The following is a 16,408-nucleotide window of genomic DNA, read 5'->3' as shown; positions in this document are numbered from 1 at the left end:
CACACTTGGTCCTCTGTCCTCTGAGCTCCTGAAGCACTCAATTCTATCATTTTGGGGTACAGTGCAAGGCAAAATGTGATCGTCTGTCCCAAGGACAATGGGAGAGACTACACATGCTTGAATGGAGCAGCGGATGTGGAAATTCATGGCCGTGTACGAGATGTGCTGGGAACCAGCTTTGGGGAACCCTTGCATTTTGCAGAGAGAATATTGCAGAGCCACTGCCAGTGTGTAAGGGATGTCATGCAATGGGACTAGCTTAGCAGGTGGGCTCTTACAAAGAGCAGTTGTCTTACAAAGAGCAAAGTTGTGGAAGGAAGCCAATTTAGAGGGCGAGTGTGATCTAACCCCGAGGGAAAGTTATGAGGATGTGGACTAATGTGCTGTTATAGGAAAGGTGGTATTTTGAAATAGATTTGGTCTGGGGGTTGAAGGTCAGATTGGCAGGATTTTGATCCTGATTGCTTGGTGCTGGGGCTTTGGGGAGATGGGGATTCCAAAGGGTGAGCTGTTTTGGAGCATAAGAATCCAACTGAGAAAATGACAATTCATGCAAGTGGAAATCCCTAAGTGGGGCTTAGAAAAGATGTCTAGTGCGGAAGAAAGGCTCAAGTCACATCCTGAATTTCAGGTAATTTATTCATGTTAGAGCTCTGTTCATGGGCTCCCATTCTCTCACATACTCCAGCCCTAGTGCCGGGTTTATTCAGCGTAGTCAAGCCAGAGCAGAGTATTGGGGGAGGGGGAGGCCCCTTTGCTCCAAGGGCACAATTTGGGGATCAGCCAAGAGACAAGCAGATATAGAACAACAAGGGAATGTTGTAGCAATGTAGTATTTACAATACATTCCAAAAATGTACTCAACAAGTATCTCCCAACCCATATGCTCTTCTCTTACACTGTGGGTTTGATGTTCCTGCCATCGAGAGGTGAGGTCTTATGTTCCCTCGTTCTTAATCTGGTACTATGGTGAAAGTGACACACACTGTGTGACTTCTGAGATACACAGCTTCTGCCTGGTTCTCTTGGGACACTCACCTTTAGAGCCACAAGCCTCCATGCAAGAAGTCTGCGGCCACTTGGATAGACTACATGGATAGGCCAAGTTCAGGTGTCCTGGCCACCAGCCAGCGGTCCCAACCTGTACACCAGCATCACTTCTAAACACGTGAGTGAAGATGCCTCCCAATGATTCCTTCCCCAGCATCAAACCTCCCCCAGCCTTTGAGTTGGCCTGAGGCCCCAGACATCATGGAGCAGAGACAAGCTGTCCCTGCTGTGGCCTTTCTGAATTCCTGACCCACAGACTCCTCAGACATAATAAAATAGCAGTTTTAAGCCATTAATTTGGAGCAATTGGTTATGCAGCAATAGATCACTAGATACCTACAATTTAGAAGGAACTTTTTGGATCTATCTGAATCGAATACAAAGTTTCACTTTCCAAAGGGGACACAGAGGCGTAGGGAGCCCTAGGGACAGAGGAGCAGTGACAGGCCTCCGACTAACCTGGGGCTTCTCCCACCACTCCTAACTGGAGAAGGTGCCTGGAGCGGCAAGGCCTGGATAGCCATGGGTCAGCTGGCTTTTTCCCTTCATCTATGGATGCCTTCTGGCAAGGATGTGTTTCCCCCAGCTTCTGATGAAAAAATTGAAACAGGAAAGTGGAAAGACTAATACAATAAACACCAGTACCCACCATTTATTTTCAAAAACTAACATACTGCCATATATGCTTTATGTTAATTTTTCTTACTGAACACTTGAAATGAAATCGGATATAACACTTTACCCCTAAATATACTTCATTCTATAACTACAATATACCATTATGACGTACTATTTAATGCTTATTCAAATGCCTCCAAATTGTCCCCAAAGTATGTTTTATAGATGTTTTTTTCAAGCCAGGATCCAGTCATGGTTCACACATTGGATTTGTCTCTAGTCTGCCTACCTCTTTTGTTTCTTTTTTTAATGGCATTGACTTTTTGATGAGATTAAATTAGGTGTCCCTCACTCTGGGTTTATCTGATAGTTTCATCATGGTGTCTACTAACTTCTCCCTTTAGCTCCTTTATTTCTTGCGAACTGGAGGTTAGGTTTAAAGGCTTGACTAGCTTTCAATTAAACATTTTTGGCAAGACTATTTCATAGGTGATGCTGTGTATAATACGAGGTCAGATTGGACCTCTATTAGTGAAATGAAGTTGAATCACTTGGTTAAGGTAGTGAGCAGGGGTGCTTTAAATTCAAACGTGAACTATTAATATAAGAATGCCCTTTAACCCCAGTTGCTGTTCACCTATGTGCACGAACTTTTTCCAGCCTCTTGAGATGAAAAAGTTAACTGACTTGAACAAGTGTTTCAAGTTCATTCTTAAAAAAAAAAAAAAAGTTACAGTACTAGTCCTAGCAGGTAACAGCATAATTTTATTACTGGAGATTTTGTTGGAGTAAAATACACCTCTGACTGGAGAAGCATTAGTGTCAAAAAGAAGAGGAGATAACAAAGAGAAAGGGGAGATGTGTGTTGGTGACAAAACATCTTTTTCTTTCCCTAAGAGCAAGGAGGAAATTTTGTGGTATCTTATGATTCATAGATCTAGTTGGCTTTCCTTAGGTTACTGTTCCCTAAAAGGTCACAGGGCACTACATATGCCTTAATGAAATTTAAAAATTTCTTTAAATAAAAAAATTTAGGTAATAACTGAAAACGGAACTGAAGGATGAAGAGAAAGAATTTCACCCTCTTCAGGCATTCAGTTCCCCTTCGTGCAACCAATATTATCAACTTTTTTTCTCCGCCTTTAAGAGACAGGAAGAAATACACACTTTAAAAATAAAAATCTTGCTTATGCCAAATTTTAACATGAAGCCTACTGTTTCACCCCAGGGCTGCGCTCCTGCAGGCAGCCCATAATCTAATCCCGGAGAGACATTAACCTCCTAAGAGTAGAAAACGGTGACAAACAGCATAAAGGAAATTTGCAGTGTTAGGGGCTTGTCCAGAGCTGCTGACGCACACGGGGAGTCATCAGGGGAGGCTAGAGGCAGAATGGGGTCTACAGGGCTCCGGGCCGGGGGCGATTACTAACCGCGAACTCCTGTGACCGCCAAAATGTCAGAGGCCGAAGATGTACCCTCCCTGCTCCCTCTCATCCGCGGAGCTTTTCTTCCTCCGCACGACCCCAAAAGGCAGGCGTCAAGGGAGGTCTCCCAGCGACGATGACTCGGGGGGCGCGGGGCTGGCGGGATCGAAGGCAAGACAGTTGCGGGGGACCAAGCTGCCGAAACCCGAGAGGCTCCAAGCGGACCCCGAGCGCAGGCGCCCCCTGGTGACGTCAGGTAGCGAAGAGACTCCCGCGATGCCCCGCGCGGTGCCTGAGTCGGAGCGCGCGCGCCTGTAGTGGGTGCTTTGTGGGCGGAGGCGTGGGACCCGCAGTCCGACAGCACCGGGTCTTAGGCCTCCGTTTCCTTCCGGGCGCCTAGAACAGGTCAAGTCACTGCCCCGGGTCGTCGCGGGCGGCGAGAGACTGATGATGCTTGTGAGAGTACGTACAGTGTGCCAAGCAACTTCCTGAACCTCAACGGACAAGCATGAGGGTAGCTGAAGAGTAATAATAAAAATAATAACAACTAAAAGTAATATAGTACTTATTATGTACCACGGATTGTTTTCAGTGGTTTATACATTAATTTATTTAATCCTACAACCACCCGACAAAGTAGGTACCAGTGTAGTTAGTGATTGAGAGCATACACTGGAGAACTAGACAGCCTAGGTTTGAATCCCTGCTTTGCCATTTACTAGCAATGTGACATGGGGGGCGGGGGGTGGAGGGGGACAGGATACTGTGTCTCAGTTTCCCCATCTACCAAAAGAAGATAATATTAATACTACCTAATAGAGTTGTTATGAGGATTAAATGGATTAAAATTTGGAAAGCATACAGAACAGTGGCTGGCACATAAGGAAAAGCTATCTAAGTTTTTGAAAAATCTTATTTTTACAGGTGAGAACACTGATGCACAGAGGAGTTAAGTAATTTGCCTAAGACCACACAACTACCGTGTTTCCCTGAAAATAAGACCTAGCTGGAAAATAAGCCCTAGCATGATTTTTCAGGGTGACATCCCCTGAACATAAGCCCTAATGCGTCTTTTGGAGCAAAAATTAATATAAGACCCGGTCTTATTTTCCGGGAAACACGGTAGTAAATGATAGAGCCGGGAATCAAACTTTAGGAAGTTTGGCTTCAGAGCCTGGACTCTTAAATACTATGGCCTAGCAATGAAAACGTGATGTCCATATGAATTACTTTATGAGGGAGGTGGGTGACATAAGCGCTGAATTAATTGTTGTGGAAACTTCTAGCACTTAAGACGTCAGCGTTCCTTCTGCGGGAAATGAGGTTTACACCAGCTGGCAGGACTGTCCCCAGGGGTCCAGCAGTTTCTGGAAGAGGGGTCTGAGGCATACGCAGGGGCTAAGAAGGTGGGGTTCAGCCAGGTCTCCCCAGGCTCCTGTCTCAGAGTTCATTTACCTTGCTTTCAGCACTCGTCCCAGGGAGCAGGGTGTGGAGGGTACTTGGTAAATGGCAACTTAAAATGGAAAATCCTTGCTAAGCCTCTAAGAGTTTAATCACCTGAGTGGGAAACAGAATTCAACTCCACAGTTGAATTCTGGGTCTTGGGGATCCTGTGGTGAATGCAGGGGCCACTTGGACATCAGTATGCCTACAGTTCAAAGGGGAGACGCACAAGTTTATAAACAGATTGTGGGCAGTGAACCCCAAGGATAAATAGGAAATAGTCAGGTGGGAGGGGCAGGAAGTGTTCCTGGCCCAGGTAATGGCCCAAGCAAACGCAAGGAGCCCAGTAAGTTTCCTATGGTAAGGGGTGAGGTGGTGATCTGGCAGAATCCTATAAACCAGATTAAGGTGCATTTTACTCAGAGAATGAGGGCAGAGGTTTTAAGTTCTGGAGAGGCTAGATCAGTTTTACAATTTAGGAGGATCTCTCGAGCTGTCAGGAGTCCATCCGAGGAGCCAGAGCCCCTGAATTCGAGGCTGGAGAGGAAGCAGGGAGACGGTTCTAAGGCACAGCCCTGGTTTAGGTGAGTTGGCCACCTTGGGGCGGGGAGGGGGGTTCTATAGACCGTAGGAGCAGCTTGGAGTAGTCCTGGGGTCTTTGCACGGATGGTATCCCCAGCCTGATTTTCCCATCCCTGCGGCTCACTCCGTATCCTTAATCTTGGCTGTGTGGGCTACTCCTTGGCGGCTCTGATTCACACATGGCGTGAGCCTCAGTCACTGGGCAGCGTGTTCAGAGCCCTGTCTCCCAAGGTGCCACAGGCCTTGTCCTACCTGCCCTGGGACTTCAGGGCTCTGGAGCTGTGCGCAGCCGGCCTGCCTGCCTACTGGGCCGGGGCTCAGCCCCGCCTCCACCAGGCCCCGCCCCCAAGCCCGCCCGCCCGCCAGCGCGCCAGGCCCGGGCGGTGCCGACGCGCTTGGCGGGAGATAGGAAAGTGCTTCTGCGCGCGCCGGCGGCAGCTGCAGCTCCTGCGAGCCGCGGTGGGACCTGCGGGCACGCTGAAGCCTTCCAGCGCGGCCCCGAGGCCCGGAGCGGCCAAAGCAGCCCGCGCTCTGACCCCGGCCCGGCTCCCGCTCCGGGCTCAGCCGGCGGGCAGGCGAGCGCGGCGCGGCCCGGGCCGGGGGGATGTCTCGGCGAACGCGCGGGTGAGCAAAGCCAGGAGGCTTAGGTCCCCTACCCACTCCCCAGGTCCCATCCTCCTCCATCCCGACCCCTGCTCTACCCCCATCCTCATCATAGTCCCTCCGAGCGGGCGGGTGTGGGGGTTTCCCGCGGGAATGCTGAGTCCTGGGCCGCCCGAGGCAGGGGGCGCGCGAAGCCGGGGGTCTCTTTGGGCCCATCGTTCAGTTTCCCAAGCCTGCTGGGCCTCGGAGCCGGGGCGGGCGGGTCTCTTGGGCCCTGGGCCAATCCCTGCATGATGTCATTTTGCCTCCCGCCTAATTTCGGGTTGGGGGTAGGACGGCGGTGTCCGCTGGAAGAGCCATGACCGGGGAGGGAGGCGACCCCTGGAGAGGGAAAGGGATTCTCTAAGTCACAGCGCGCGAGAGGCCAAACCTGGAAGACACTTGTCGTTCAAGCCTCTTTGGGTTCAGATTTGCTGGTGGGCGGTTTTTCTCAGCATTCGGGAAAGTACAGAGCACCCCAAGTCCTCTCCCCGGCCTAAGAAGAGTGCCGGGGGGTGAGGAGGCCCTCTTTTGTCCCCCACCACCTGGGATCGCGGCCCCAGCTGGGTTGAGTTTCAGAGACTTAACTGCTCCACATGAGGAGTTTTGGGCAGCTGGAGTTAAAGGTGACGGACGAGGAAGAGAGACTGATGTGTATCACGACCTCTCTGTGCCAGCAGCCCCTGGGGCCCAGGCAGGAACTGCGGTCTCCATTTTACTTATTCCCCTGGAGAATAAGTGGTAGGGTTGAGCCTGAGACCGGGTCTGTGGGCTCCAGGTGCCTTTCTTACACCTGTGTGCCTGGGGCTTGAGCTCTGGGCTTTTCAGCCAGCCTGGGAGTCAGGGAGGACAATGAGCTCCTGCCCTGTGCCCTCCCTGGATTCATGCAGCCCAGATAACCTTAAACCCCTCTCTGGATGGTGTTTGCCTTCTCAGGCTGAGGATATCGACTTGAAAAGCACTCTTTGCAGGCTTTCCCCAGAGTTCTTTTCAGCACAGAAGCATCTGATCCCTGGGCAGTGGTCAGGGTGCCTCTTCCTCAGGCCACAATTTCCTAGGTCAGCTCCACTCCTCAGGAGTTCTCTGGTCAAGCACTTGTCAGACCCTTTCCTGATTTTTGGTTCAGGGAGTGTTACTCCAAGGAGCCATAAAAGCCAGGCCTTCTGCCACTTCTCCCTGGGGCTCAGTGTAGGAACCCCCTCCTGCACTCTCACCCCACAGCCCTCCGCTTCATCCTTGGCCACTTGCTGTAACTTCTCTGCACTGGTGCCCCACTTCCCGCTCAGCTTCTGACTCACCCCACCTGGAGCAGAGCCCAGCACATCCAAGGGTGTAGAATGGGTGTGTTGGACCTCCACGTGGTTGCCACCACTGACTTGGCTTCTGCCTTTTCAGCTGGGATTACTAGGGGAGAACTTGAAAGTGTAGGTTTGGAGCCTCGCTCAGTGGACTTGGCAAGTGGCCTAATTCCAGGGAGCCTCAATTTCCACATCTATTAAGTGGGGATAATGAGAATGCCTGTGAAGTGGATGGTTAGCACTATATTGGTGATAGAAGTTTATCTCAGAATTCGCCCAGCTGAGTTGTTGGTCCCATTAAGTAGAGTATCAGAGCATTAGAAAGTGTAGAAAGACACTTCTTCATCCTTGAAGGAACATCTGCTGAGCGTCTATCAGAAGTTGGGTGCTAGGGAACCAAAGGTAACTGTCAGAAAGAGGTCTGGGGGTAGTTGATTTTAAAGCCAGCTTCATTCATTCTGTTACAAGTATCTTGTAGAATTTTTGTCTCCTACTTTGCAATGGAGGACCCCATGAATTTGGTCAGGAATTCCAGCTCCTGTGACTAATGTATTGCTGGGATTAGACACTCTTAGACCCTTCCTTTTCTACTTCTAAAAATTTTATTTTAATTGCTATTTCTTATCTACTAATAGGCAACAGCTTTGTGTGTTTATTCATTCATTTCAGTACCGGGCATTCCCTGAGCAAACATTTAAGATCTTTTGATACCAATCCCCTAAGGCTCTGCAGCTGTGGAGGTGGAGCTGACCTCTGTGTAGATGTCAAGGAGACAGGTAGCCTAAGGGCCTACATTCTGAGCTAGGAGGATTGCCAAGGTGCCCTGGGAGCACAGGGAGATACTGACTTCTGGAGAAGGGGAAAGGAAGTTGAGAAGGAAGCCCTCTTCCTTCTTTTCACACTGGGCCTGTACTTGCCTTGCCTGTTTGGAGAAGTGTAGGCTTTTCTCACTTCCAAATGGCTGACTTAGGAATGTACCTGACTGGTGACCTGACACAGGTCCCACTCACCACAGGGAGTTGGGAGCTCACTAACCGGGGCACACCTGACATCACTGGAGGTGGATAATCATTAAACCTGATGAAGATTTTAGAGCAACTTGGAAAATTGCCTGCTAGAAAATAAAAACATCAAGAATTCAAAAAGTTGATTTTTCTCTCCATAAATTATGCCTGTGTGTTCCCAAGGATTGAGAGGGGATATGCAAAAATGGGCATAGTTAGTAAGATAATGTATTTTAAAATGTTTTTCCCAAATAACCAATATTTCTTAAAATTCTGGCACTTGATGATTGCATATGTCATCAGCTTCAATCCTTAGACTATCCATGCAAGTTTACGAAGTTTTGTCACTGAAAAGAGAATATTAAATGGGGGTCGGGTTTTGAATATCACAATATTCTTGGTGAAATCTCCACTGCTTTTTCTCTTGTAGCTTTTGACATCCTGTTCTTGAAAATAAAGAAGACAATAAAAGAGCCCATAACCCCATTTAAAAAACTTGAAAAAGATGAAGGTGGAAATAACTACATTTTTGAAAGCAGAAAGTAGAATTCTGCCTCCCCCCAAAACCTTTCCCTAGAGGTCACTGGCCCCTGCCCACACACTGTCCATCCATCACTTGGAGACACATGTTCTTGACCTTGAGCTTGCTCTCCCTGCAGTGAGGAGCTGGAGGAGCTGCACTACCAGGAGACAGACTCAGATGTGCCGGAGCAGCGGGACAGCAAGTGCAAGGTCAAATGGACCCACGAGGAGGTGAGTGACCCGGAGGGGCCATTCCTGCGGGGGTGATGGCAGCTGGGGTGTGTGTGCGCCTGATGCCCCAATGGGTGCAATGAAAAGGGGCATCTGATGAAAGAAGTGGATGGTCCTCTGGTTTAACAATTATCCACTTCCAGGGATATCAGGTGCTCCCAGAAGGTTAGTGAGCTCCCAACTCCCTGTGGGGAGTGGTCCTCTGGTTCTCCCCAGGACCTCTTCTCAGAGCAGGGACTCGATTGACTCTTGGGGAATATGTGTCTTTCAGAGCTCAGGGCCAGCAATTGCTGTTGTGTCTCTTAGAAGCTAGTGTGTTTTGCATCATGGACATTAACTGCTTTGACCGCTAGAAGGTTTAGCCAAATCTGCAACCCTCCTCTTTGTTATTGTGTTGTATCTTATGACATCAAGCTCTGTAATGACTTTCTTTTTCTTTTTTAATTAACTTTATGGAAGTATAATTTATATACAATCAAATGCACCTTTTAAAAGTGAATGGTTCCAACAGTTATGACAAATGTGTGTAGTCTCGTAAGCACCACTGTCATTACCCCCAGATATTTCCTTCGTGGTCTGTCTTCCCCATCTCCAGGCAATCGCTAATCTAATGTCTCTTGGCTTCATTCGTTTTGCCTGTTCTTGAATGTCCTATCAGTGAAATCTTAGAGCTATACTCTTCTATCTGGCTCCTTTTTCTTAGCAAAATGTTATGTGAGTCACTAATTTGTTCCATTATATTGGTGAATAGTATTCCATTCTATGCATATACCACAGTATGTTTCACGGGTTGATGGACAGTTGGGCTGTTTGCATGTTTTGGCTATTGTGGATAGAACTGCTGTGAGGATTCTTGCATAAGTCTTTTTGAGGATTATGCTTTCGTTTCTCTGGGGAGGATACTTACGTATAGTCATGGGATAGGTGTATGTTTAGTTTTATAGAAACTGCCAGACCTTTTTCTAAATTGGTTGTACTGTCTTAGACGCCTTCTGGCCTTAATCTTTTTATTCTACCTGTTTTCCTGGATGTGTTTAGTTTTAGGTCTGTTTTTTTTTCCTTACTGGAGGAGTTGTAAACCCCTCTTAAATCATAAAAGATGTTTCTGCAGAGGAGTGCTAAGCCTGCCTTTTCTGTTCATCTCACTGTGGACCGGAGACTACATTCAGCTCTTGTTGGCTTACAAGAACAAACAAGATGGGGTCCCGTCCCCAGAGCAGCTCTCTGCCTGGGACGGAGAGATAAGACCACACACAGGCCCGTGGGTGTGCTGTGGTCATCCACAGAGTGTGGGCTGGATCTGTGTCCCTGTGGCCTCACCACGGTATCTTCCCAGCTTGCACTAAGGCTCCTAGCACAGAGGAGGCACCGGTAATTGTTGAAATACCTTTCGGAGGAGAGGTTACTGTTTGAAGAGATTAGGGGAAGTTCCATGGATAAGGATTTGGAAATCCAGCAGTCAGGGAAGTGTGCAAAACAGTGGGCAAGTCAGAATAGGAAATGGGTGGTTGGTGAAGAAAAGCCAGTCTAGAGGAGCCCCAGGTTGGCTGGAGCGAAGGGTCCTTAAAGGGGAAGAGTGGTTGACAGGGGACAAACTATCGACTGGGGCCAAAATCTTGGAGGGCCTTGAATGCCGAACTCAGAAGTGTAGGATTGTTCAGCTGGCGGGTTGGAGTTATTGCAGATTTTTAAAGCAGGGGAGTGACGTGAGCATAGCCAGGCTTCCGGGGAGCTAACCTGCTGTGTGTAGGGTGGATAAGAGATTTGGGGGTAGCCTGCGGCCGAGGGACCAGTGCTGAGGGAGTGGGGGAGCAAGCAAGAGAAGATGGCTGTGGAGAGACGAGGGGGCAGTGAGTGGTGGAGTCAACAGGTGGTGGAGGCCTGTGGGGTCCGGGAGGAGTTGGTGACGAGACGAGAAATGGCCAGTTGTCAGGGAGGAGGGGGGTGTTGGAGATGGATGTGAGAAACGTGGGAGGACGAAGGCAGGGGTGGGCCTGGCCAGTCCGGGCAGCAGAGGAGGGCAGGGTGTCGGGCAGGTCGGGTGGGTGTGGGTGGCTCAGCTACAGAATTTATGGGGACTTTGCCCGGCCGGTGCTGGACTGTGGCCAAGCTGCCACTGAGAGTCTGGATTTCAGTGGTGGCCTTTTTTTTCTGTCCAGGAGAGAGAGAGAAGAAACACATTAAATTTACAATTGTAACCATTTTTAAATACATGGTTTAGTAGTGTTAAGTGTATTCCCAGCGTGCAGCGATCTTTAGAACTTTTTCATCTTGCGAAATTGCATCTCTGTACCCATTAAACACTCATTTCTCATCTCCCCACCTCCAGCCCTTGATAACCACCTTCCTACTTTCTGTTTCTCTGATTTTGACTCCTTTAGCTACTCTATATGAGCAGAATCAGATAGTACTTACCCCTTTATGACTGGTTTATTTCGCTTGGCATAATGTCTTCAAGGTTCATTCATATTGTAGCCTGTGTCAGAACTTCCTTCTGTGTTAAGGCTGAATAATACAATAACCATTGTATAGATACAGCACATCTTCTGTGTGTGTGTTTAAAAATCGATTTGATGGAGGAATATTTTACATTCAACCAACTATAACCAGTGACAGTGCAACGGATGCGTTTCTGCCGAGGTAGTACCGTGGACCGTCCGGCACCGTCACGTTAGAGGACGTTTCCATCACCACCAAACATTCCTTGCTCCCTTTACTGTCCATCCCTCCCTCCTTCCACCCCTGACCTCAGACAACCACTGACTACCTTTTGTCCCTATGGTTTTGATTTCACACTCTAGGATGTCACCAGCGTGGAGTCATACAGAGCGTACTCTATTATCTCGGGCCTCTTTCACTCGTCGTCATGATACTGAGATTCTGTGTTGCGTGAATCAGTAGTTCATTTCCAGGAGACTATTTTAATAGATACTGGTTGGCCTTCTGACTGTCCTGATTGCTCCCCATCTGTGGTACTGTGTCACTGTCATCTCAGGCCTGGGTGTCTGTGATGGCCTTTCATCCACCCTGCCCTCTTACGGCCCCGTTTCCTGCAGCTGCCAAAGTGAACTTCACAACAAGCACACTGGACCGTGACCACCCAGTGCTCAGGTGCCTCAGTGGCTTTGCGTGATGCACAAGCCTGAATCAATCCTGCATGTGGCCTGGCCCCTGCCGTCCCTTCCAGAATCATCTTGCATCCGTCTCCCTTGCTTCCTGCATTGCAGTTACACTAGACTTCCTTTGGGCCTATCCCTTTTTCTCCCTGGATAGGCAGTCCCCACGTACCTCTCTATGCTCCCAGTACCGCAGCTTTACTTTTGACCTGTGGAAGACTTTGACTAGCATCTGCCTCCCGCTGGGCCGTAAGTCCCAGGAAGTTGAGCTGCTTCTCTTGCTCCATCTGTAGTGCCTGATGCTTAGTAGGTACTCAAGTCATGGCTGAATGGATGAATGAGGCTGTTCCTTCTGAGAGGGCTCTGTCACCAACAGCTGCTTTCTGCACCCGTGTGGACTGAGCCCTCTGTCTTTCTGGCATTGTCAGGATGAGCAGCTGAGGACCCTGGTGAGGCAGTTCGGACAGCAAGACTGGAAATTTCTGGCCAGCCACTTCCCTGTGAGTGAAGCCCCCTCCCCCAGGGACAGGGTCCTGGGTGACCAGACAATGTGCCTGGGACAGACTTGCTGCCAAGGAGAAAAGGAAGCTCCTTACCAAGCCCACCCCCTTCCCAGGCCCTCTCTTCCCAAACGGGAATTCAAGGCCCCCTGAGGCCCGCAGACGAAAGCACCTCCACACAGCAGCCTCAGCCGTCTTGTCTTTAGACTCTGACATCGGCGACATGTGATCAGTGGCATATTTGCATTTCTTCCTGCAAGTCAGGAGCAAGTTGGTGCTCAGTTTCTTAACCGTGAGACTGAAACTAAGGGGAAACGATACTTCCAGCAGGTTTCACAGTGACACCCCCGCAGAGCTAGCAGCTGCCACCACATCCAGCATTTAGAGTCTCCTGGTGGTACAGGTGTCCCTTAGATACCCCAGTCCCAGGACTGCAGGTGTCTGGTTAGGGGGGCTGTGTGGCAGGAGCTGCTGTCTGGCTTATTTCTTGTGTCACTTGGAGCTCAGGGATCAAGACCCCTTTTCCCTATTCCTCATTTGCCTCTTCCACGTGAGCTGAAACCTTCAGGGAAATAACACTCTCCCAGAAGCAAGCAAATGTCCCTGACGTACCCCACCGGCTTTTTACAGGCGTTTAAAGGCTCACAGCGGCAGCCCCTGTGTGTTAGGGTGGGGGAGGTGTCTTCCCACAGGGTTCTGAGTTTGCCCAGTTCCATCCATGCCCTTTTGTAGCAAAGTGAAACACACATGTTCTGGCATGTGGGCGTGAAGTGTGTGGTGGGTGCAGGAACAAGACAAAACCCCAGGCCGCAGTTCCCTGAGCCCAGCCATTAACCAGGATGCCAGGCTTCCTTCCTCGTTCTCACACGTTCCTGTCCTTCTAGAACCGCACTGACCAGCAATGCCAGTACCGGTGGCTGAGGGTCTTGAATCCAGATCTTGTCAAGGGGCCGTGGACCAAAGAAGAAGACGAGAAGGTAACTGCTGGACAATGCCTTGTACACAGTAGGCCTTCACCCACCTAGCAAATCAAGGGGCTGCCCTTGGGTTTGGCAGCAGGGGTCAAGCTGAAGGTTGTGTGTGTCATCCGCTGGTTAGTTAGTTGTACCTTTCAGGGCAGCGGTGAGGCTCAGGTGCCGAGAAGGTGCTATGGTGGGGCTGAGGCAGGGCCAGGTCCGCTGGCTTCACAGAGGCTCATCTCCAAGGTCATCGAGCTGGTTAAGAAGTACGGCACGAAGCAGTGGACACTGATTGCCAAGCACCTGAAGGGCCGGCTGGGGAAGCAGTGCCGCGAGCGCTGGCATAACCACCTCAATCCCGAGGTGAAGAAGTCCTGCTGGACCGAGGAGGAGGATCGCATCATCTGTGAGGCCCACAAGGTGCTGGGCAACCGCTGGGCCGAGATCGCCAAGATGCTGCCGGGGAGGTGAGCCGAGCCGCCTCCTGGGAGCTTGGGGACGGGCACAGGCAGGGTGAGGTTCCCAGGCGGTGAGAGCCTCGTGGGTGCACATTCCAAGTCAGCCAGCTTTCTCTGGAGTTGTTCACTTTTCCCAGAGCTGCGTGAGTCCTTCAGACTCTTGCCTGGGCCTGGCTGGAGGGAAAGGGGCCTGGGGACCTCCCAGTCCGTGTGCAGGTTGTCATTGAGTCCTGCTCTCAGCTCTATGTGTGTGGACCATCCTGTCCTCTGCTATGGCCAGGGTCGCCTGGTCCTTTCTTCCTAGAGAAGAAACCTCCCTCCTGCCTGTGAGGTCAGGGACAGGAGCTGGACATCTGAACCCCTGCTCTGTTTTCAGCTGCTGCTCCCTGGGCCTTGTCCTTCCAAGCCCTGAGCGTCCTGGGGTTCTGCAGGGAGCATTGGGAAGACTTGGCTCCATTCTTGCCAGAATCTTCCTCTGGGGCACCTCTCGCTCTCCTAAGTGGCTCATTTCTCCCCCAACTGTTCTCCATCTTCTGGAAACTTAGAAAAAATCTTATTTGCTGCTGTTCCCCTCCCTGTCCTCTTTGTCCTGGTGCATTTTTGGTTTATTTTGTTTTATTTTTCATCACAGCAGTGTGGTTCTGAGAGGGAGAGGAGCTAGAATGCCAGATGGTGTCTTTCCCCTGATGTCTGGCGTGGTCTATGTTCAAAACTCAGACTCGAGCGTGGTGTGCATTTGGCGATTCTCCTAGCACTTGGGTTGAGGACCCAGCCTCCTTACCCATGTGGCCCGCTGGCCCGGCTCAGGCCACCAGCACTGCCTTGATCCAGTCCATCCTTGCTCGTCTGTCCTTCCACTCGGTCCCTCAGACTCGGGACTCTTCTCTGAGAACGCCCCTGTGTGCCTCTGTCAGTCCAGAATGCCCTCTGCCTCGCGCCCATTGTGTAGCCAACATGTTGTCATCCTTCAGTTCTCCGTGGGGGTGTCATTCCCTCAGAGAAGCTTTCTCTGTCCTTCCAGAGTGTGGTCGGTCCCCAGTGACCTTGTCACAGTGCCCCTGCTGCCTTCTGAGCAGCTTGTATCCGTTGTAATTAGACACGATGGCCGCTTCCCCGACAGGCGTAGATTCTGTACATGTAATCGCCTGTCTTACTTGCCGGTGCAGCCCCAGTGCCTAGAGCAATGCCTGGCACATAGTGGGAGCTTCATAAATATATGTGAGTAAAAGGATGAGGAGCACCCCAGCTCTGATCATGGGGGGCCGGAGGTCTGGGAGGAGTTTCCTTAGATGCAGAGCCTGAGACCCAGAGGTTAAGGCACCTGGGGTTTATTATTTTTATATATATATATATATTTTTTTTTTTTTTAAATGTATTTTTCAGTGACAGTTGACATGCGATATTACATATATATATTTTTTTGTGTTCCCTTCTTCCTCCCCCCTCCCCTTTCCCGTTCAAGCTGTTGTTTCTCAGTCTAGTTGTGTAGGACACAGTTCATGCTGGTATTATGAGCCTTGCGCTCCCCTGGGCTGAGGCAGTTGGTTCACGGTTGGCGGTCAGTCCACCGCTCACAGCAGCTCACGGCCTCTCTCACTGGCTGCCGGCCACTCATGCTGGCCACCTGCTGCTGCTGGCAGCACACGGCCACCCAGCTCCAAGGAGAGCTGTTGTTCACAATCTTAGCTGTAGAGGGTGCAGCTCACTGGCCCATGCGGGAATCGAACTGGCAACCTCGGCGTTAGGAGCCTGGCGCTCCAGCCACCTGAGCCACTGGGCTGGCCCCATTCCTGGGGTTTATTAAAGACAGGCTTTCGCCTGTGAGAGGAGGAGTGGACAAGAATAGGGAAGGGGCCCAGCAAGATGGGGTCTCAGGTAAAGTCTGGCCTTGACCTGATGATATGTGCTGTGTGTGTATGTGGGGGAGTGTCCCTGTGTCCTGAGCACCTGCAGTGGGAGTGATCCAAGATACAGATCCTCCTCTTAGACTAGTTGCTCAGTCAAGCTGTTATTCTCTGTTCACAATTCAAAGGAAAAGCACTCTGCTTGGAGCTTCAAAGAAGTGCCTACTGTGTGGCAGCACTTCTGTACTATGTCCTATTACTCTGAGCAGAAATGCTCTGTAAATCGTAAAGGGTTAGACATGTGCGGCTTCATCTTAGAGCTAAAAGAGACCGTAGAATTCCTCAGGTTGCACCCTCATTTACAGAAGTAGGAGCTCAGCTCAGGGAGGTTAGTGACGTGCCCGGTGGCACACGGGCCACAGGGCTGGGGCTCAGAGGTCCCCCGTGTGCCCTTGCAGGACGGACAATGCTGTGAAGAATCACTGGAACTCCACCATCAAAAGGAAGGTGGACACGGGAGGCTTCTTGAACGAGTCCAAAGACTGCAAGCCCCCCGTGTACTTGCTGCTGGAGCTCGAGGAGAAGGACAGCCACCAGAGTGTACATCCTGCGGACGGCCAGGTGAGAAGCTGCCCAGGTGCTCAGCCTCTGGGCCTGGCTCTGGGTTGGTTTGATTGCACGTCTATCCACCACTGTCTCATTTAACACCTATGCTTC

General features: G+C 50.4%; 1 protein-coding gene across 2 annotated transcripts in view; it reads left to right on the top strand.

Annotated features, from left to right (window-relative positions):
- Nucleotides 1–5,526: 5,526 nt before the first annotated feature.
- The window catches only part of MYBL2 (MYB proto-oncogene like 2), a 31,059-nt gene continuing 20,177 nt past the window's right edge, over nucleotides 5,527–16,408 (top strand). The window contains exons 1-6 of one of the 2 annotated variants that reach the window (XM_033095308.1): nucleotides 5,527–5,741; nucleotides 8,721–8,814; nucleotides 12,359–12,430; nucleotides 13,315–13,407; nucleotides 13,546–13,856; nucleotides 16,150–16,312. In XM_033095308.1, coding sequence (XP_032951199.1) covers nucleotides 5,722–5,741; nucleotides 8,721–8,814; nucleotides 12,359–12,430; nucleotides 13,315–13,407; nucleotides 13,546–13,856; nucleotides 16,150–16,312 — 753 coding nt within the window. In that variant the 5' untranslated portion in view covers nucleotides 5,527–5,721. The remainder of the gene's footprint in view (nucleotides 5,742–8,720; nucleotides 8,815–12,358; nucleotides 12,431–13,314; nucleotides 13,408–13,545; nucleotides 13,857–16,149; nucleotides 16,313–16,408) is intronic. The other variant, XM_033095309.1, reaches the window with a different exon arrangement.

The sequence above is a fragment of the Rhinolophus ferrumequinum genome, chromosome 23 (genome assembly GCF_004115265.2).
Source record: "Rhinolophus ferrumequinum isolate MPI-CBG mRhiFer1 chromosome 23, mRhiFer1_v1.p, whole genome shotgun sequence".
Lineage (NCBI taxonomy): Eukaryota > Metazoa > Chordata > Mammalia > Chiroptera > Rhinolophidae > Rhinolophus > Rhinolophus ferrumequinum.
This window is presented reverse-complemented; position numbering and strand designations above follow the sequence as displayed.